Consider the following 23,177-nt stretch of genomic DNA (forward strand, 5'->3'; position numbering starts at 1 on the left):
CACATTTTTGGTAAAGTGATATATCTTTTAATTTTAACGTTTACAACTCTGAAATCGTGTAATATTTATGGCGAAGAAAGCAGAATTTAACAACTACTTTTAAATGGCTTACCGTAATTATATTTTTTTAATTTAGTGTGTCATTTTGACCTTGACATACACACCCGTTATACTACCGACTATCTGTTTGGACATTCCCGTTATTCCCGTGGACATTTCAAATATAAATAAAGGAAAACGGGTGTGATTTGGGGAAGGGGCCTCGCCACCCCAAAACTATACCCCCACCTCCGCTACGCCAGTGTAAACAGTCAATTTAACAGAGCTTAGCTTAGTAACTGGTTTAACGTGTCCATATACCACTAGGGTTTCGAACACGCTTACCCAGAGTCCGGCCTCCGATAGGATCGGGGGTCTGACTCGGGACGGGAATAAATTTAACAGAGGATGGACATGACATACACTATCAATGTAAGTCAGGGGCGTACCCAGTGAAGTGATATGGGGGCAGGTGCATCCAAGGAAAGTTAAAAAAAAAAAAAAATAATAATAAAAAAAGAAAGATCCGCTTTGAGTTCAAAAGCGCCCCTTTTGTTAACCTGAAGAACACCATCCAATATTGTGCCCTGAATTTTTTTATTTTTTTGTATTATTTTTAATACCACCCCTCTTATTTTAGGCTAGGTACGACCCTGTAAGTGTATACACTAACAGTTAGGATATTGTCCTGTGCATGTAAATATAAATAGTAAATACAAAATACAAAATAAACAGATAACCATCAAGCCATGATTACAATACAAAATAAATATAAATACAAAAATAGACACTAGCTCGTCCTATACTGTCAGTACAAATCCACCATGGTTGAGAATAAAATATTAAGTTTTCACATCATATAATGATAATAATTATGTACATAAATATCATTAAAAAAAGTTTCAAACTTACTCAACATATAAAGACGTGTTCAGTTTCTGATTACAAAATGAATATTCCATAGTATAAAGGACTAGGAGGGTGAAGTAAAAACAAAGCGACAACTCGTAAAATAACATGAAATATTATAGAAAAATTATAACATAGGCCTATATTTGAATCTAATGCATATGTATATTAAAAACGACACACGTGAAATCTGGGTCCACTTTTATCATCAAAAAGTAAATTAAATAAATTTAAAAAAAGAAAATATTATAAATATAAATAAATAAATAAATAAATATTCAAACAAGAAGTCGAATTGAAAGGATTTGAATCTACTGCACCAATAAGTCATGAACGTCCAAATTATTTGGATACTTATTGGTTTTTTAATAAATACCTGTAGAAAACGAGTTACCGCCCCTAATCCCACTTCTGGACCCCGTTCCACGAACCGACCGTAGCGCTAAGATCACCTTAAATGCACAACTACTTTATGCACTTAAAGTGATCTTAGCGCTAAGATCGCTTCGTGGAACGGAGCCATTGGGCCTAATTCACTAAACTATCGCAACTTTGCGATCTCGCAGTGCAATGCTAAAAGACCTGCAAAGAGGACGCTTTGTTGTCTAGCAGAACCTAAGAGACCGTTATGAATTAGGCCCCAGGCTCCGTATTCATAAACGTACTTAAGTCAATGCATGATACCTAAATACATACTTAAAGTACATAGATAACTATCATACACTGACTTAAGTACGTTTATGAATATGGAGCCAGGTCTCTTTATATTGTGTGTGTGTGGGGGGGGGGGGGGAGGGGGGGATCTCAACACATTTTGTTTTTACTACAGCTATTTTTGTATTTGGTATTTCAGTGTCCAACGTGGTTTTGTGACAGCTGGTCTAAATAATGAGCAAACCTCTCCAGCCACATAATTATGGGCAATCCTACTGAATAGAAGCAAGAAAGCTTCCGGATTTTGTTTTCTCTCAGACAAGACAGCACATACCACGACTTTCGATACACGAGTCGTTGTGGCAGTGCTTGAGACAGAAGTAAATCCAACAATTATATTCAGGGCGATCGATCTTACAGAAGGCCCGTACGAACGATATCTGAAGGGGGGCGGGGGCGGGGTAGGTGGCACAATTGAGTAAAAGACACAAGCCAGATTTTGTTCTAACTTTGTTTATAGAGAGCAGGACCAAATAAAAAAAAAAAAAATAATAATAATAATAATAATAATAATGGATAATTTGTCCTCAAGTAGGGAACCTGTGCTACCTCATCCCCCATCCACCCATAAACCCACCCTCCACCCTACATAGCTACCGGTTTCTACGGATATATGCGACCCATCGCGTGCTCAAGGAATCAAACAGTCTTGAAAGTTATGACAAGTCAATTTCTACAGGGAACACTTCTCGATAAACAGAAAGTGATCTCTGTAAACACTTTTCCAAAGACAGGACAACACATACCATGGCCTTTGAAATATCAGTCGTGGAATAGTGGGTGGAACGGTAATATAAAACATTTTAGCACACAGAGGGGACAGATCCTTCGACTCATTGCAAATCATGCATTCTACCAAAAAACTAACGGCATGTGACCCCACCCCAACCCACCCCAACCAATGTCAGGCACAGGCCAATTACAAGAAAGTTTGTGAACAAAAACGAACAAATATTTGACAGATCTTTTCTACAAAATTTAAAAGAACGCCACTACATACACTGATATATAACATTATCCAAACAAAATTGAAATTATTAACAAGTATTATTATTGACAAGAAAAAGCAACCAAAACTACTACGTGACCACTCACTATCAATGTGTCAATGCAAATAATTACTATTATAATAATAAACAAACAAAATATTAATTCCGTCCAGTATAAATGCCTATAATATAGTTATAATAAATACAGAGTATTTTTACCAGTTATAACATAATATTATCACCATCAGCGTTAAAGCCACTAACCCTAGTTTTCAAGTTACCTTTTTAGCTTTGCATAAAATTAATTTTCAGCTACTGAAAACATTAGGATGACCACAAACACGTTAAATATGCCAAAAGTTAATAATTTAAACAAAAACAAGCTGAAAGTAATATGTATAAGTTGATACTTGATACTTCCTTTAAAAAACAGGGTTAATGACTAATGAAATCGTTGAAACAATGCAAATTTTCTTCCAACAGTAAATCATTACATTACATGTATATTTCCAGTGGAATAAATTTAAAAAGCAACTAAATATATGACTAGATTTGTGTGTGTATGTATGTATGTGTGTATATATACACTAGGGATGTGCGATATTACCGGTTATTAATACCGATTTAATAACGATTCAAAAGGTAAATAATACATATTACAAGATAGCTTTCAAGTAACGATACATTCGGTAACTTCCGTAAAGATTCGTTGTTAGTCGGAAAGACCGGTCTCCTGTCTTAGACTGGTTCTCCGAACTTCTCAGTTCAGTTTTCAAAACGTAAACATTAATAAAGTACAGAACACCGATGTAACCAGGCCCATCACAGTCACTACTAGGGGGAGGGGTCCCAAGACATAAAGTCGAACACAAAAACGTGTCTTCGTTGGGCGGGGAAGGTGGGGAGGGGGGCACAGTCACTCGCCCGGTTCCTACGAGCCGAGAAACTCATATATTTCGAGGTTAAACTACGGTTCCTCAAAATAATGTCTACAATTTGAAGCTGCTGTGAAAAATACACCATGGTACATGTCGTGATACACGGTACCCATTTTGCGACGCAAATTTCTTTTACAATACACATCCCTAATACATACACAGTATGTATTACATTATATATACACACACGTACGCACGCGCGTATTATTTATATATATACTGATAGAAAGAAATAAGAGATAATACCAACATACTTAACAGCAGAGAGACTCATCCAGGAAAAAAAAGGGTTTGTTTTGTTTAACGACACCACTAGATCACACTGATTTATTAATCATCGGCTATTGGATGTCAAACATAACTTTGGTCATTCTGACATCATGTAGTCTTAGAAAAGAAGTTTGTTTTGTTTAACGACACAACTAGAGCACATTGATTTATTAATGATCGGCTATTGGATATCAAACATTTGGTAATTCCGACACGAAGTCATCAGAGGAAACCCCTTCAATTTTTTCTAATGCAGCAAGGGATCTTTTATACCCACCATCCCACAGAAAGGAAACCAACCACCTTTGACCAGTTGTGATGCACTGGTTAGAACGAACGAAAAAAAACCCCAATCAGTTGAATGGATCCAACCGAGGTGGTTTGATCCTGCGACGCAAGCACCTCAAGCGAGCACTCAACCGACTGACCTAAATCCCCCCCCCCCCCCCCCCCCCCCCCCCCAATTGTGTCAGGAAGTCAACCACAATACTGACATAAAATACCACATTACTGATATTCATCCCCACATAACAGCATTGTATTTTAAAGACATTATGATGCTAATAGTGAATTAAATTTGATATATTATATTAGTACCAAGTGCTCTCTTATTTTCTTTCTCAGTATATATGTTTCTGTTCATCAAGTCTTTGCCACTTGTACATTAAACAAAAAACAACAATTCTTAAAATCTACAGTATATCAATGAATGAATAAACTATATACACAAATAAAGAAAATAAATAATTTATAAAATATTACAGATCTGGGTAATATACTGTCCTTTTAATTTCAGTCCAATAAGTGCATTTTAAAATGAGCAGATCAATAAGTTTAATCAGTAACATACAACCAGTCCGAACGGACGTAGAAAGAAAGTATTGACTGAATGTGCGCCCTGCACTAACATAAAAGATAAAACCAAACGAAAAGTGTAATCTATAACAATAGATACATATATGTCCAGCCATTTGTTTTCCATTAATACTATGGGTATTGTTCGTATATTTACCAAGCAGTTTTGAGATTTATTCTTGTCATACAGCCAAAGATGATGTTGGCTGTTCGGAGACTTTCGGATTTGTCCGTTCGGAACTACTCGGGTGTAGGGCCAATGAACAACTTTCAGATTAATATATTAGTAATAAATACAAATATCACTGATGATTGTATAAAACAAAGATTTATAATAAAGTAAACCGGCCATTACACATGAAGAATATCATATTTGTAACAGCCTATGGTACTAAGTAACGAACATAGCCGAGTATTTCCGAACACAGCCGAAGGTTTAAGAACATATGGTTACATTTTCTATTTACAAAACAATGAATAAATCTCAAAATTTATTTACTTTTTATAAATATGTGTAAGAGAACAAATGCACAAAAAGACACAAAGATCAATATCAAATTGGTTTAGATATAACATAATAACAATTAATTACAGTTTGACTTTAAAATAGTAATAAAATCTAGCAAAAGATTTATAAAAATATAAACGATACTGACTAGATAAAGGTGGTTTTTCTCTTGATCTCCATTCGTCTCTCCCTACCTCTGTCAATATCTCTCTCTCTCTCTCTCTCTCTCTCTCTCTCTCTCTATCACGTTCTTTCACTTTCTCTCCCTCCCCACTATATATGCCTATTAAATACTCTCTCCCTGCTGTTAAAATGTCAAAGATCAATAGAACAACGTATACAGTAATATAAAAATAATGTTATATAGTTAAACAATATGTGCCCTGTATTAAATATACCACGTTTGCATTGTAAAACAGCTTAGAAACAATATTTCAAACAATTAAATTTTAACAATTAATTTTCTTCATGAATGGTGTCTATAGCAACACAACACAATAAATAATAACAATTGATGTTTACACTAAAAACAAGTCTTCCTTCCTTTTGGTGCCTTGTCTTTTTGGCTTCATTAGTTTCTTATTTCGTCGTCAAGATGACCCTTTTCGGATCTTTTCACATCCAGAATATTAGTAATCTGCACTCGATTGTCATAAATTCCAAAATGTATATGTGGACAAAACGAACAACCTTTTTTCACACTTTGGTTTATTAGTCACAGCACCATTTTAAAATTGTTTTGATTTCTCATATACCAGCTGCCTTTTAACCGCCCCTCTGCCCTTGTCTAATTAAGACTTCCATTTGCTGCCTGGTTTTCCGAATTCCCTCTTTCCACGTCCGACACAAAACACAACATTAATTATTTATACAAATGAGCACTAATTATCCATCGGAAGAGTCCGTACTACTATCTACCAAGTCGCAAAGGACAGTGGGAAGAGACACGTCATCCTCGGCTAATTTCGGTGTTCCCATCGTTGGCGTTCCGGAAGTAGATTCTGCTCCTTGTCTCGAATGGTGAGGTTCTAGCTCGGTCAGTATGGAGTACCAAGAAGGCTGCATGTCGTGACCTTTGACCCCGGTCGAGGTCGACGGCTGCTGCTCCGAGAACGACGATTGGCTGGGCGAGTGCGAATGGCTATAGGTAAACGGGATGTCGCTCGTGCAGGTTGAAACGAATCGAGACGAATTGGCCGCTTCCAGTTTGGACAGTATGTCAAAGGCATCCTGGAAAGCGGTGTTGTCAGACGGCACGTCGAAACTACTCTTCACTGGCACGGACTGGCTCTCCGAAGACGTCACGGGAAATGACGTCGTCGTCTTGGGAACGAACTGGACTGCACCGGTTAGTCGGTCAGTACCGCGTAATTCACGAATCTGATTGGTCGGTGTAGTCCTGTTTGGTTCAGAATAGGAACCGGCTAAACTGTAAATGCTAGAAGTTACATAATTTGAACTATCTAAAACTTGGGCAGTCCTTCCTGGGAAAATGTCATGTGGGTGAACAGTGCTTTGCTGTGGGCGACTGTAAACAATGGATTCACTTTCAGGAAAACTTGCTGCACGGGTGAAAGCACCCCCAACTGTTATCTGTTCCGGGAAACTTGAGGCTCTCGTAACCGACGGGTTGGAGTGACCTTCCCTTGCTGATAATGGCGCCACATAGCGAGGTGCGTAAGACGTCGACGCTTCGGCGATGTTGTCATGACGACCGACAATGTTCTTAAGGAGTTCTTTCGAAACGATTCCGTTATCCGCTTGAATACACCAATTCTTGTACTATGGGGACATACAAAAAACAGACATTTAAAAAAAAGTCCGACCTTGCAGAAACAAAAATGGCCAGTGTGGCAAAAACTTGACCGAGGTTTCACAAACTGCACGTACGTGCATCCGTTGTGACGTGTTATCGGTTAGATGACGTCATATGTGTGTAGAAACACGTAAAAGAACAACACAAAGACGCTTTGAATCCATTTTATTTCCGCATTTAATGAAAAACTTCACTGATCAAAATGACAGGTGTGGGTCAATTGGGGGTGGGGGTGTCTTTTGGTAAAAGTTTGGGTATGTACATATACATAATACATTTGTTGGTTGTTCGTTTGGGTTGGTGGTTTGGGTGGGGGTTTGTATATACAGATTTTCATCGACATAAAAACAAATTCGTGTGATATAAATTTATCATCCAATGCATCATTCACAGTGAACTTTTACAAAGAACCCACCTGTTGTATAACTCCATTGGTTTTAGAAGTTGTTGTCTTATTTATTTTATTTTTATTATTATTATTATTATTATTATTATTATTTTGCTGTTGCTTTTTTGTTTGTTGTTTTTCATGGGGGTTTTTTGGGTTGGGGTTTTTTGTTTTGTTTTGTTTTTTGTTTTGTTTGCCTTTTGGGGTTTTGGGGGTTTATTGTTGATTTTGTTTTTAGATGAACCTCGAAATACATGGTTGTTTGTTGTTGCTGTTGTTGTTTTTTAATGGTCCACGTAGTATTATTTTATTCAAGAGACATCAAAATAATCTCAAACGTCCATTGTAAAACTAAAGGAAATTAAATAAGGTCCAATCCAGGCCTGGTGCTAACAAAACGTTTAGAGTCTAGACTCGAGACTCTAATAGAGTCTGAGAAAGTAACGTCATGGCAATGCATATAAATTGTATGTGTGTGACGTCATTAGAGATTGAGTCTGGCCTGGTGCTAACAAAACGTTTAGAGTCTAGACTCGAGACTCTAACAGAGTCTGAGAAAGTAACGTCATGGCAATGCATATAAATTGTATGTGTGTGACGTCATTAGAGATTGAGTCTGGCCTGGTGCTAACAAAACGTTTAGAGTCTAGACTCGAGACTCTAACAGAGTCTGAGAAAGTAACGTCATGGCAATGCATATAAATTGTATGCGTGTGACGTCATTAGAGATTGAGTCAGGCCTGGTGCTAACAAAACGTTTAGAGTCTAGACTCGAGACTCTAACAGAGTCTGAGAAAGTAACGTCATGGCAATGCATATAAATTGTATGTGTGTGACGTCATTAGAGATTGAGTCTGGCCTGGTGCTAACAAAACGTTCAGTGTCTAGACTCGAGACTCTTAATAGAGTCTGAGAAAGTGACGTCATGGCAATGCATACAAATTGTATGTGTGTGACGTCATTAGAGATTGAGTCAGGACTCTAAAAGTTGTATAAGCATGGGCCCTGGTGTATATATATATTATTTAAATGCGTTCATGCACTTTTTCAAATTAAGGGCGTCACCAGGATGTTTTAAAAGGAATTACATTTTTGTAAAAGAAATGAATACATGAATGAATGAATGAATTAATAAGATATATGTATATATTTGTTTTAATTACAAGTCGTCATTCACACCAAACCCTCTCTTGCGATGCACCTGCTTGTTCAACTAATGGAATTCTTTGTCAGACCAAAATATTTTACATTTCATAACTTAAAACACATGCATATAAAAAATTTAAAAATTAAAAAACCCAGACCATATTATTATTATTAAATTGAACGAAGAACCTTTTAAATAGACCAAATCTTAAATATCACTAACACATCCCATAATACTCACGGAATTGAGTTCCTCTCTTAAGGAATAAATCGCCTTTTCCCTGTGAGCGACCAGTTCTTCCAGATACTGGTACCGCAGTTTCTTTCTCGCACGGCATTCACGGGCGCTTTGGCGACTCCGTTCTAGTTTCGCTTTGAAGTCGATTTTAGAGGGTTTACGGCCTGGCCTTTTCCCAGCCCTCTTTACCGGTTTATCACCCGACATTTGGGGTGATTTTGCTGACGAGGCAGCATCTGCCTTCTGAAATAATAAAAACAAGAAGAATGAATGAATGAATGAACGTTTAACGACACCCCAGCACAAAAATACACATCGGCTATTGGGTGTCACAAATGTAAAAAAACAGAAGAACATACAGAAGTTTGCTTTGTTTAACGACACCACTAGAGCACATATATTTATTAATCATTGGCCATTGGATGTCAAACATTTGGTAATTTTGAAATACAGTCTTAGAGAAGAACATACAGCAACATAATATAAAGTTAAAGTTTGTTTTGTTTGACACCACTAGAGCACATTGATTTATTAATCATCGGCTACTGGATGTCAAACATTTGGTAATTTTGAAGTATAGTCATAGAGAGGAAACCCATTACATGTTTATCCATTAGTGGCAAGGGATCTTTTATATACATCATCCCACATTCAGGATAGCACATACTATATACCTTTGATATACCAGTCGTGGAGCATTAGCTGGAACGAGAAATGTCCCATTGACGGGGATCAATCCTAGACCGACTTCGCATTTAGCGAGCGCTTCACCACTGGGCTGTGTTCCGTCCCGCAAACATAATATAATTACAAACATTCAATCAAATATAAATACTGAATCGTATTTCAGTACCGGCTGTAGATTTCTCTAGAGAGGGGGTGCAATGACCAAAAAGAAAACATCCGGTATTCCAAAGTAGCATGAATTATTTAGAGGATTCCCAAGTTCTGGGCAAGAGATGCGCACCCCAAAACCCTCCCCCCCCCCCCCTCCTCCACCCCCATTGGATCCGCGCATGTATTTATTAATACAAATTTATTTTCATATTTAGATATGTAAATCCGCGCCTGTATTTATTAATACAGTTGTCCCAATACTTTACCTATTTATGCCTCTGTGGTTTTGTGTCGTTTCATTTATTAAAGAGACATTCCTGAGTTAGGGGCGGGACGTAGCCCAGTGGTAGAGCGCTCGCTCGATGCGCGGTCGGTCTGGGATCGATCCCCATCGGTGAGCCCATTTGGGCTATTTCTCGTCACAGCCAGTGCATCACGACTGGAATATCAAAGGCCGTGGTGTGTACTATCCTGTCTGTGGGATGGTGCATATAAAAGATCCCTTGCTGCTAATCGAATAGAGTAGCCCATGAAGTGGCGACAACGGGTTTCCTCTCTCAATATCTGTGTGGTCCTTAACCATATGTCTGACGCCATATAACCGAAATTAAAATGTGTTGAGTGCGTCGTTAAATAAAACATTTCTCTTTCTTTCAGTCCTGAGTTTACAACCATTGTAAAATTGTTTCCGACCAATAGAGCCTTTTCGATGACGTAACATACAAATTAAATACATTTTCTTATTTAGAATATCAGTGTCTGTATTTACAAGGCGTTTGTTGTTGTCCTAATGCTTGTAGTAGCCCAGACCGATTTTACCGCCCAATAATTTCGTACGTATGAAAAAATATATATCACGAATTAAAGTAAAAACTGAGTGCTACAAACATTAGTATACGACCGCAAACACATTCGATATACAGACACTGGTATTCTGAACTAGAAAATGTATTTAGTATGAAATAGTAGTCGCCAACAAGGCTCTGTTTAATATCGCAAACATCTTACAATGGCTGCAAATTCAGGACAGTCACTTTAAACATACAGCCCTCTAATGAGCATTATATGGTAAACATTAGTTGATACATATATTTCTGGTTTAAACAAGTAACAATTTGTTTTAATGTACATGTACACTATGTAGGCCAATACAAAATCTCACCTATACTTGTTGGTCTCTCTCTCTCTCTCTCTCTCTCTCTCTCTCTCTCTCTCTCTCTCTCTCTCTCTCTCTCTCTCTCTCCCCCCCCCCCCACCTCACACAAATATTAAAATTTCGAACCTACCCTTTTCACCGCTTTAAAATGTAATAACATGTAAAGTTCGAGTGTTCCCACTGCCCTGTAGCCCTATCCTATCCTCCCATATTATAACAGGGAAGGGCTACATGACACTATAACCCTACGCCCCCTTCCCCCATCCCGTTAAATATTTTGACTTCCTTCATCCGCTACTATGTATTTTAAAGGGGAAGGAGGACACGGTTTCGATGCCCCCAAATCTGACACAGCAAATCCGCGAATTGCAGATGACAAATTGTTTTCCATTGTCAGCATATTCAAATGACCTACTTTGTCCCCTGCTCTTACGCGCTCGTTGTAAATAGTGTGACGCTTATTCATTCGTGACGAATCGTGATGCATCGACATTTGTCGGTTAGTGGAATTCGGAAACTGTCCTACAAACTGAACCCCAAGTGACCGAGATATTATAGTATTATCTGAACCACACCCCAGTTTACACTCCAATGTTAACTATATAATACAATAATACACGAAGTTCAAAATGGGCAGATGTTTGTTTTAAAAATATCTTGTTACTACTTTATTGAGGCCAGGTAATACAAAATATACTCGGATGTTTTTGGTACCACGGTAAATAGATATATGCAGAAATGTAAAAAAATAAATATAAAAATAAATTCTGAATGTCAGAAAAAAAATGTAACAACATTTTTAGCTTTATCGAAGGGTATCAAATACTATTAATATTATTAGTTATCAATATTTTATACATTAAATACCCCCAATAATCACAACTAAATAATTAAAATTTAGTCATAATTAATTGATTTATGATTACGGTACTTGGGAATTTAATAATTATATTTCAGATTTAATGAAATGTCATTTTAGAGAAATAGTCAACTTGTACCCACGTGTACCCATGAAAATACTACCGTTCCACCGCGACTTTCCACAAATGATGACAATGTCATACTGACATTTGGCAATTTTATCACAGAGGGCAAAACGACATTTCGACGATTTCTTATATTCTGGTATAACAATACTCGTTTGTAACTAAACATAAAAATGACTACATCCGAAAAACTGCTGATGTCATTTTGTTACCAACAAGTTATCGTTTCTACTTCTAGGAAGTGTCAATCAGCTGATAACTGTCATTTGTCCACGGCAAACGGATACATACCAAGAAAAACGGCCCGAAATCACATGGGGAATTCCGAGAAAAATAGAAACTGACATCGAGTCACGACCTAATCACCTACCTTCGGTCCAGGGTCCGGGGTTTCTGATCTGCCGAGATACTGTTCCGTGTTCACTGATATAGCTATATCACGCCTGAATTGTGAAAAAAATCAATTGGTATCCACAGATGACTCACAGAGCTACAAAGCACAACTTATTAAGATAGCGACGTCAAATGTTTCTCCATCATTGTAAACAAAACAGCTACTATATATCGGGGTCATGTACGACTACCGACGTCAGACGTTACAGCCAATGATACGAGAGGTCGCTCGGGTCACCCAATCAGATGGCGAGTATGTGATGTCAGCGTGCTATTTATAGACATAAAAACAAATAGCACGTGACATCGAAGCTTCTAGACTGGTATCAACATTTTATTGATGTCAGTTGTTTCGAGTGTGCACTAACGTGAACCAGATAGCGCCAGGGACAAGAAAATCGGTCAACACTGCTGTGTTGTCATATTACGTAGTGTTGTTGCAGCCTGGTGTTAATATGTATGCCACTGCTGATACAAGTCTGCCATATTTATTTATTTATTTGTTACTGTTTATCATAAACTTTATGTATTATTATGTCTTATTAATAATACTGTAAAAATTCACTCGCATTGAATGTGCTTGGGTCTAGGAGGACCCAACCCCATTGTTTTCTCCCCGTCCGAACCTATCATCTACGAATGATATTTAAAATAGCATGGTATGTGCTGCCCTGTATGTGGGTATGTGCATATGAAAGATCCATGGGAGAAATATAGGGTGTTTTCGTTGCAGGATCGGACCACTGTAGGCCTATTCTCTGATTTTTGTTTTCATTCCAACCAGTGCCCCATGAATGGTATGTCAAAGGCCGTGGTGTGTGCATATGACAGATCTGGTGGCGGAATTTAGCTCAGTCGGCAGAGAGCTCGCCTGGGGGGGGGGGGGGGGGGGGGCTGGTCGCAGGATCGAACCTCCTCTGTGGACCCATTCTCTCATCTTCTTTTCTCTTTGTTTCAACCAGTGCCCCATGACTAGTACGTCAAAGGCTATAGTATGTGTTGTCCAGTCTGTGGAATGCGCAAATAAAAGATCCATCACTGTCAGTGGCGGATCCAGAAAATCCATTGGGGAGGGGAGGGGGGCGCAATGACATGAGGCGGAATGCCAAAGGAACTTTGGGGAAGGTTTGGAGAGGGATCGTAAAAAAAAAAATTCAAAATTAATATATACTCTTCATAAAAAGTAGGGGAAATCTAATAAGAATTTACAATTGCCAAAATTGTAAAGTATATTAGTTGTGGGGAATGGTTATATGATAATAGTGAATTAATTGGGAAAACATTACAACCAGTAGTTCAGTATAACAGTATTGTTATTGTTTTGTTTTTAGCCATTTTTATTGTTTGAACCCCGCCAACTTTCAAATTTCACTTTTTACCCCAATCGTCCTTCAAGATCTTTGGTGGTCATAAAACCTACTGTAACCCGCCAAATGTTTTCAAATTTCACTATTATTATAACCACCCAGAGCGAATATACTTTACAATTTTGGCAATTGTAAATTCTTATTAGAGTTCCCCTACTTTTTTTGAAGAGTATATATATAATTATATTTAGGGACAAGTACTGGCCTTGGTGTTGTAGTGTTTGAGCCATCGCACATAAGGCTGGTAGGTACTGGGTTCGTATCCCTGTACCGGCTTCCACCCAGCGTGAGTTTAAACGACTCAGTGAGTACGGGTAAGGCCACCACACCGACTTCTCTCTCAGTAACCACTAACAACTAACCACTAATCTAAAGTCCTGGACAGACAGTCCTGATAGATGAGATGCGTGCGTGTTTGAACCTTAATTGGATATAAGCACGAAAAAAAAAAAAAAAGAAAAAAAAAAAGGTGTTTTTGTTTTGTTTGTTTTTGTTTGTTTTTTGGGGTTTTTTTTGTTTGTTCCAGCATGAGATGTGTGCCGTGTAAATGACGGACTGGAATAAATATTTAAAATTAAAAATTAAAAAACGGGGGGGGGGGGGGGGGGGGGGGGGGGTAATTTTGGAGTTCAAAGAGATAAGAGGGGTGGTCATCACCATCACCAAACTATCCTCCTCTTGAATGCGAGTCTGAAAATACTTTGACCGGCCTATTTAAAATAAACCAAAAAACACCTGTACTGCCGTAACTCGCTCGGTTGATAGATGAAATATGGTTTAAATGAAAGTTGCCGTGGTATGTGCTTTCCTATCTGTGGTAAAGTGCATATAAAAGATCCCTTGCTGCATTAGGAAAAATGTCGCGGGTTTTCTCTGATGACTACGTGTCAGAATTACTAAATATTTGACATCCAATAGCTTATGATTAATAAATCAATGTGCTCTAGTGGTGACGTTAAACAAAACAAACTTTAACTAACGCCTGGATCTGAAAATACTTTGATCTTACGTACCTGTAAAAACTCGTTCAAGTTGATGGATAGAATATGAGACGCGACTCAGAATCGCAGAAGTAAAATGGACGACAGGTTTTGAAACGTAGTTCGCGAAAACAAGTCACCTGATACGTGTGACGAAAATACAAACATGTATGGAATAAGACTAAGCGTGCTAAATGTGGCACTGATGAAAACTGGAATGTTTTCCGTCTTATACATCCTGGACACTGGCGTACTTAGCCAGGAATTTATGGGGTGGGAGGGTGTGGGGCAACCCACTATTGGGGATGGGACCCATACAATGTATGTATTTATATATGTATGTATGATTTTATAAAATGTAATTTGTTTTTAAAGTTGATTGGTGTGGAGGGGGGGGGGGGGGGAGGGGGCAAAAGTTTCTTTTGTTTAACACCACCACTAGAACACATTGATTTAATAACCATCGACTATTGGATGTCAAGCATTAAATCTTGGTAATTTTGACGGTATTGTGTTAGTGAAAACCCGCAACATCTTTCCATTAGTAGCCAGGATATATTTTGTTTTCAACATGCACCATCCCAGACAGGATAGCACATACCACGGCCTTTGATATGCCAGTTGTGATGCATTGGTTGGAACGAGAGAACAAATGAAAAATGAGAAAATCAGCTGAATGGATCCACCTAGGTGATCCGATCCTGCGACACAAGCACATCAACCGACTGAGTTAAACTTTAAAAAAATTAATTTATTTTTGACTTTTTGATATAAAGTATTTTTGAGCAATGCAAGGATTCCAAAGAAAATGGGGAGAGGTGAATGAGGGAGCAGGGGCGTGCGCAGGAAATTTAGCAGGGGGCGCGAAGCCCGTGGGGGGGGGTCCTGGGGGCCCTCCCCCTAAAAATTTTTGAAAAATTGACCCCTTTTAGGGCTATTCTGAGGTGTTTTCTGCTGGCTAGTCGAGCTGCTTTCACAGGAATGTAAAAAATCGGGATATTAATTTTTTTTTCGCCTTGAGTAGGGGGGGGTCGACCCCCACCCCCCCCCTGCGCACGCGCCTGGGGAGGGGGTAAAAGAGGGAGGGGTGCGCTCTACGCCTTCACAAAATCAGTGCCTGCGTTATATATTGATAAAAACATTCACCGCTACTGGTCACCATAATAATTAATAACATAAATTGAATATATTCAATTGAATATTTGTTTAATTAAAAGGCAGAATAGAGTAGAATAGAATAGAATAGAATAGAACAGAACAGAACAACAAAAGTGAAAATATTTTTTAAAAATAAAATAAAATAAAGTAAAGTAAAATAAATAAATAAAAGTAAAAATTATAATAAAAAAACATTATTTTTAGTTGAACTATCAATATTTTTTTTTTTTTTTTAATTATCGGAGATCTTCCATATTTCTCATTTCCTAATAACGTTAAAAAAAACTATTCGGAGTTTGCGACAATTGTTAATATGTATTAATATGTAACAAATCTCTTTAAATTTTTTGTTTTTGTTTAACAACACGTCTAGAGAGCATTGATTCATTAAAGGGACATTTCTGAGTTTGCTGCATTGTAAGATGTTTCCGAAAAATAAAATATTTCTACGATTAAACTTATTAAATATATTTTCTTGTTTAGAATATCAATGTCTGTATATTCAATGTGTTTCTGGTCGTCTTAATATTTGTAAGAAGCCCAAATTGGATTTTGTCTTCAAATAATTTCGTACGTACGAAAAAATATATTTTAGGAAATAAAATGAAATTTAACCTAGTACAAATAGTAGAGCGATCAGAAACACGTTTAATATACAACCACTAATATTGTATGCAGAAAAATGTATTTGATATGTAATTACAATCGTTAAAAAGTCTCTGTTAGTCGATAACAACTTAATAATTGCAGCAAACTCAGGAATGTCCCTTTAACTACAGTTAACACCTACCTGGCTACAAACACTTTTTTACGTACACTATTCTTCAGACGCTACTGCACTTCTATTTATTAGCTTTCAGCTGAAAAAGAAAGAAAAAACAGATCGATAACAAAAATGGCAGATTTCTGTTTAACTGGAAAGTGAAAGCTGAAAATCGCTGAGTAGGCTAAAACCTATATAGTTTCCAATACAATGTGAAGCAAGGCGAAAGTAGCCGCAGATCGGTAAATTTTATGGAAACCGGGTGTAGTTGCAGACGATGGTGGCATAATATGAGAAGTGGAACAGACAGCTCATTTCATTCTACAAACTGGACTAAAGTTTCTTTTTGTTTAACAACACCACTAGAGCAAATTGATTTATTAATCATCGGCTATAGGATTGCAAACATATGGTAATTTTGACATATAGTCTCAAAGAGGAAACCCGCTAAATGTTTTCATCAGTAGCAAGGCACTTTTATATGCACCATCCCACAGACAGGACAGGAAATACCACAACCTTTGATATACCAGTCGTGGTGCACTGGCTGGAACGAGAAGAAGCCCGATGGGCTTATCGACGGGGATAGATCCTAGACCGACCGCGCATCAAGCGAACGCTTTACCATTGGGCTACGCCCCCCCCCCCCCCCCCCCCACGCCCCCCCCCCCCCCCCCCCCCCCCCACACACACACACACGCACACAGACAGACAAGACAAGACACAGTTTCGTATATATAGTACGGTAAGATCCGTATATTGCGAGTAAAACAAGGAACAACCAATTGATACTTATCGTTCAGGAAGAAGACTCGGGCGATACTATTGGCTGAAGCCGGAGTGAAGAGTAATACCGGGTACCGTGGTATCCGGAATTTTTAGGGTTGATTTTCAAGGAAATATTTGGCATGACTTGCAATTTTCCCATTGTCCGCATACCAGAGACATTTTGGTTTTGTTATAAAATTGGTAATGCTATCGCTGGGAAAAGACACGCAATTATCCTAGTTATTAGGAAGTGTTAATTATTTTCGGGTATTGCGATACTGCTACTATTACTACTACTGCTATTATTACTACTACTATTATTACTATTACTACTACTACTACTACTACTATTATTATTACTACTACTACTACTACTACTGCTACTGTTACTACTACTTCTACTACTACTACTACTTCTACTACTACTACTACTTCTTCTACTACTACTTCCACTACTACTACTACTACTTCTACTACTACTACTAGTACTACTTCTACTACTTCTTCTACTACTACTATTTCTTCTTCTACTACTACTACTACTTCTACTACTACTACTTCTACTACTTCTACGTCTACTACTACGTCTACTTCTACTAGTACTACTACTACTACTACTAGTACTACTACTACTACTACTGTTACTACTACTAGTACTAGTACTACTAGTACTACTACTACTACTACTTCTACTACTACTACTACTTCTTCTACTACTACTTCTACTACTACTACTTCTACTACTAGTACTACTACTAGTACTACTACAACTACTACTAGTACTACTACTACTTCTACTACTACTACTTCTTCAACTACTATTTCTTCTACTACTACTACTACTACTTTTTCTTCTTCTACTATTACTACTACTATTTCTTCTACTATTACTACTACTTCTTCTACTATTACTACTACTAATACTACTACTTCTTCTTCTACTACTACTACTACTTCTACTAGTACTACTTCTTCTACTACTACTACTACTTCTTCTTATACTACTACTACTACTACTACTACTACTACTACTACTAATAATAATAATAATAATTGGTAATTGGTGATGATGGTGATGGTGATAATAATAGTAATAACAATGATGACGATGATGATGATATATACGTTAAATTACACAATGTATAGGGGAATGAATGAATGAATGAATAAATGAGTGAATGAATGAATTAGTGAATGAATGAATGATCTAGCAAAAGAACGAACGAATGATACGTTAAATTACACATAAGGGAATGAATGAAAGAATAAATGATCGAAGAAACGAATGAATGATCGAAGGAACGAACAAATGATCGAATGAACAAACGAACGAACAAACGAATGAATGAATGATCAAACGAACGAATGATCGAACGAACAAACGAACGAACGAACGAATGATCGATCGAACGAATGAATGAATGACTGAATAAATTAACGAATGAATGAATTTACTGGCTACTAGATGTCAAAGAAAGGTCATTACATAATAAAGTGATTATGAAATCAATATAAAAATTCAAAAATTAAATTAAAATATAATTGTGAAGAGCTGCGCAAACATACAATTATCATAGGTAAGTACATTAAAAAAAAAAAATTTAAAAACAAGTTCACGGTGAAATCGAAACGATTCCATCGCATTTAGTCTACGGTACCAAATATATTTTTCCTCGTCGGTCCAAAATGATTGCACTCCACCACAATGTGACAAACCGTCAGAGTACACTAAAAATGCTCACAATGAGGTGGATCACCCTTCTTCAGAATAAACAAATGAATGTGTCAAGTATGTATGGCCGACGCGAGCACATCACAAGACTATTTAATTCTTCTTGCACTCTCCTAGGATTGGCTTGACAGAATAAATCTTACCGCACCGCAGTTCCAATGATTTTGCAAGGTGAATGACCGACTTATTTATTTTCCATTCCTGGAAAATATCGGAGACGAGACCCACTAGGGCCGAGTCACATTATTTTTCGGGAATGGAGAGTTACAAGAATATTGCCCTACGTAAAATACGTCAATAAGTTAACTAACGACCGCCGGTAGTAAGGGAGTATAGTAGGTGGTTACAAGTGCCACACGTATTATTGCTGAAAACTCTTAGATGTTTGGTTTGTTTAACAACACCACTAGAGCACATTGATTCATTAATCATCGGCTATTGGATGTCAAACATTTGGTAATTTTGACATATAGTCATCAGAGGAAAGCCTCTAAATTTGTTCTAATGCAGCAAGGGATCTTTTATATGCACTTTCCCACAGACAGGATAGCACATACCACGGCCTTTGATATACCAGTCGTGGTGCACTGGCCTGAACGAAAAATAGCCCAATGGGCCCACCGACGGAGATCGATCCCAAACCGACCGCGCATCAAGCGAGCGCTTTACCACTAGGCTACGTCACGCCCCACTCTTAAATGTGGTCAGAGACTAAAGTTAAAAAGTTTCTTTTGTTTATCGACACCACTAGAGCACATTGAGTTATTAATCATCGGCTACTGGATGTCAAACATTTGGTCATTTTGGGGGCGGGACGTAGCCCAGTGGTAAAGCACTCGCTTGATGCGCTGTCTGTTTGGGATCGATCCCCGTCGGTGGGCCAATTGGGATATTTCTCGTTCCAGCCAGTGCACCACGACTGGTATATCAAAGGCCGTGGTATGTGCTATCCTGTATGTGGGAATTTGCATACAAAAGATCCCTGGCTACTAATGGAAACGTGGCGGGTTTCCTCTCTAAGACTATATGTCAAAATTACCAAATACTTGACATCCAATAGCCGATAATTAATAAATCAACGTGTTCTAGTGGTGTCGTTAAACAAAACAAACTTTCTTTCTTCGGTAATTTTGATATATTGTATTTTTCGTTCTAGCCATGCACCACGACTGGTATATCAAAGGTTGTGGTGTGTACTATCCTGTCTATGGGATGGTGCATATAAAAGATCCCTTGCTGCTAATCGAAAAGAGTAGCCCATGAAGTGGCGACAGCGGGTTTCCTCTCTCATTATCTGTGTGGTCCTTAACCATATGTTTGACGCCATATAACCGTAAATAAAATATGTTGAGTGCGTCGTTAAATAAAACATTTCTTTCTTTCTTTCTTTCTTGGATATATTGTCTTAGAGAGGAAACCCACTACATTTTTGCATTAGTAGCAAAGGGTCTTTTATATGCACCATCTGAACGAAAAATAGCCCAATGGGCCCACTGACAGGGATCGATCCTAAATCGACCGCGCATCCAGTAGCCGATGATTAATGAATCAATGTGCTATAGTGGTGTCGTTAAATAAAAACTTTAAACTTTCTGACCGTCCTAAGACATTTCTTTTTCGTATGGGCGTAGGTAATTTGGGTTGCTACATGTGTAAAGTTTCTTTTGTTTATCGACACCACTAGATCACATTGATTCATTAATCATCGGCTATTGGCTGTCAAACATTTGGTAATTTTGACATATAGTCTTAGAAAGGAAACCCGCTAAAAAAAAATTCCATTAGTAGCAAGGGATCTTTTTTATATATAGACAGACAGACAAGATAGCACACACCACGGCCCTTTGATATACCAGTCGTGGTGCACTGGCTAGAACAAGTAATAGACCAATGGCCCCAACTCGGGCTATGATATCCTTAACAGGAAGATGTTTTGCATTCTTGTGTAGTTTTAGTCATTAAAGGGACATACCCGAGTGTTTAAACACTAAGGCATATTTTTTACTATTAGAGCCGTTTATGATAACTGAAATCATACTTTACTTAGATTTTATAGTTTAGATTATCAATTTCCGTACATCCAAAGTATCTTTGGTCATCCTGGTGTTTTTAATATCACAAAATGTATTTCTCATATTTTTTTTAAAACGTACGTGCGTCTGAAAAGTAACAGAAAGAAAGAAATGTTTTATTTAACGACGCACTCAACACATTTTATTTACGGTTATATGGCGTCAGACATATGGTTAAGGACCACACAGATTTTGAGAGGAAACCCGCTGTCGTCACTACATGGGCTACTCTTCCGATTAGCAGCAAGGGGTATTTTATTTGCGCTTCCCACAGGCAGGATAGCACAAACCATGGCCTTTGTTGAACCAGTTATGGATCACTGGTCGGTATAAGTGGTTTACACCTACCCATTGAGTCTTGCGGAGTACTCACTCAGGGTTTGGAGTCGGTATCTGGATTAAAAATCCCATGCCTCGACTGGGATCCGAACCCAGTACCTACCAGCCTGTAGACCGATGGCCTAACCACGACGCCACCAAGGCCGGTGAAAAGTAACAGTTATGGAGTCGAGTTTTAGTCTATTTTAGAGGGTATTTCACCATTTCAAAGTCATAGACTCATGTTTCACTCAATTGTAACTTGATCCAAATGTGTTACAGGACCCCGTTCCACAAAGCGATCTTAGCCCTAAGATCACCTTAAGTGCATAAGTACCTTATGCACTAAGGTGATCTTAGTGCTAAGATCGCTTTGTGGAACGGGGCCCTGGGTTTGTAGATTAACTAAACTTAGTGTTAATTTACACGGGTTGAAACTAGAGTCTGTCCCTTTAAACAATGACCGGCCTCGGTGGTGTCGTGGTTAGGCCATCGGTCTACAGGCTGGTAGGTACTGGGTTCGGATCCCAGTCGAGGCATGGGATTTTTAATCCAGATACCGACTCCAAACCCTCAGTGAGTGCTCCGCAAGGCTCAATGGGTAGGTGTAAACCACTTGCACCGACCAGTGATCCATAACTGGTTCAACAAAGGCCATGGTTTGTGCTATCCTGCCTGTGGGAAGCGCAAATAAAAGATCCCTTGCTGCTAATCGGAAATAGTAGCCCATGTAGTGGCGAAAGCGGGATTCCTCTCAAAATCTATGTAGTCCTTAACCATATGTCTGACGCCATATAACCGTAAATAAAATGTGTTGAGTGCGTCGTTAAATAAAACATTTCTTTCTTTTTTCTTTAAACAATGTTATAGCAACTAAACTATGAAATAATAATAAAAAAGAAGATAAAATAAATTCAACAGCAGGTATTAGAAATTAACTCTAGATTTATAATAAGTAACGAGTTATTATATTATAACAGTATATACTTACCCGGCATGCAGGACACTATGCGAGCGCGTGACAAATGAAGTGTATGTATTTGATGCGCACCTATAGTACATTGTACGATGACCGTTGACGTCACCGGGAAAGAATTGGGATCGTACAAAGAATAACAATACTTTGATACCAGAGTGAACAAAGTCTAAACTCTGCTGACATGATATGTAACACGTGCATTATATGTGCCTTTATATGTGGATGTATGTGTACGTGGGGACGTGTTTGTGTGTGCGTGCGTGCGAGCATTTGTGCATGTATGTATGTACAATGTATGTATGTATGTATGTATGTATGTACGTTATGTGTGTGCGTGCGTGTGTGTGTGTGTGTGTGTATGTATGTATGTATGTATTGATGTATGTATGTATGTATTGATGTATGAATATCTATATATTGTATGTATGTCGAGGTTGGCTGTTACATACATAGATATTAACGCACTGGCGCAGGGGATAATTAAATTATTTCTGGCCTCACAAATTGTCCCATGCCGTTGCTGTGACTCGAACCTATGGCACCGAATCGTCCACAACTTGCAGACTTGCCACGACACCTTTTGAGCTATTGGGGCATGTATGTATGTACTAAAGTATGTTTGTTTGTTTGTTTGTATGTATGTATGTATGTATGTATTGATGTATGTATGTATGTATTTGATGTATTTATGTATGTATGTATGTGTGTGTGGAGAGAGAGAGAGAGAGAGAGAGAGAGAGAGAGAGAGAGAGAGAGAGAGAGAGAGAGAGACCTTAGAGTAATGAATAATTACAAATTAAATACGAAATGTCTTACCTGTGATTTCTGATTTTCTGTCTACCAGCGATGTCACCACTG

The 23,177-nt window shown here is 38.0% G+C and overlaps 1 protein-coding gene across 1 annotated transcript; it reads right to left on the reverse strand.

The window, feature by feature from the left end:
• Nucleotides 1-4,590: 4,590 nt before the first annotated feature.
• Nucleotides 4,591-16,547, reverse strand: LOC121377268. Its single transcript, XM_041505197.1, has 4 exons — nucleotides 16,478-16,547; nucleotides 12,160-12,232; nucleotides 8,814-9,053; nucleotides 4,591-7,004 (listed from the first exon to the last, which is right to left on the reverse strand). Exons 3-4 carry the CDS (start codon nucleotides 9,015-9,017, stop codon nucleotides 6,108-6,110), a joined length of 1,101 nt encoding a protein of 366 aa, XP_041361131.1. The 5' UTR covers nucleotides 9,018-9,053; nucleotides 12,160-12,232; nucleotides 16,478-16,547; the 3' UTR covers nucleotides 4,591-6,107.
• Between the last annotated feature and the right edge of the window lie 6,630 nt (nucleotides 16,548-23,177).

This window comes from Gigantopelta aegis, chromosome 7 (assembly GCF_016097555.1).
Source record: "Gigantopelta aegis isolate Gae_Host chromosome 7, Gae_host_genome, whole genome shotgun sequence".
NCBI classification, from domain to species: Eukaryota; Metazoa; Mollusca; class Gastropoda; order Neomphalida; family Peltospiridae; genus Gigantopelta; species Gigantopelta aegis.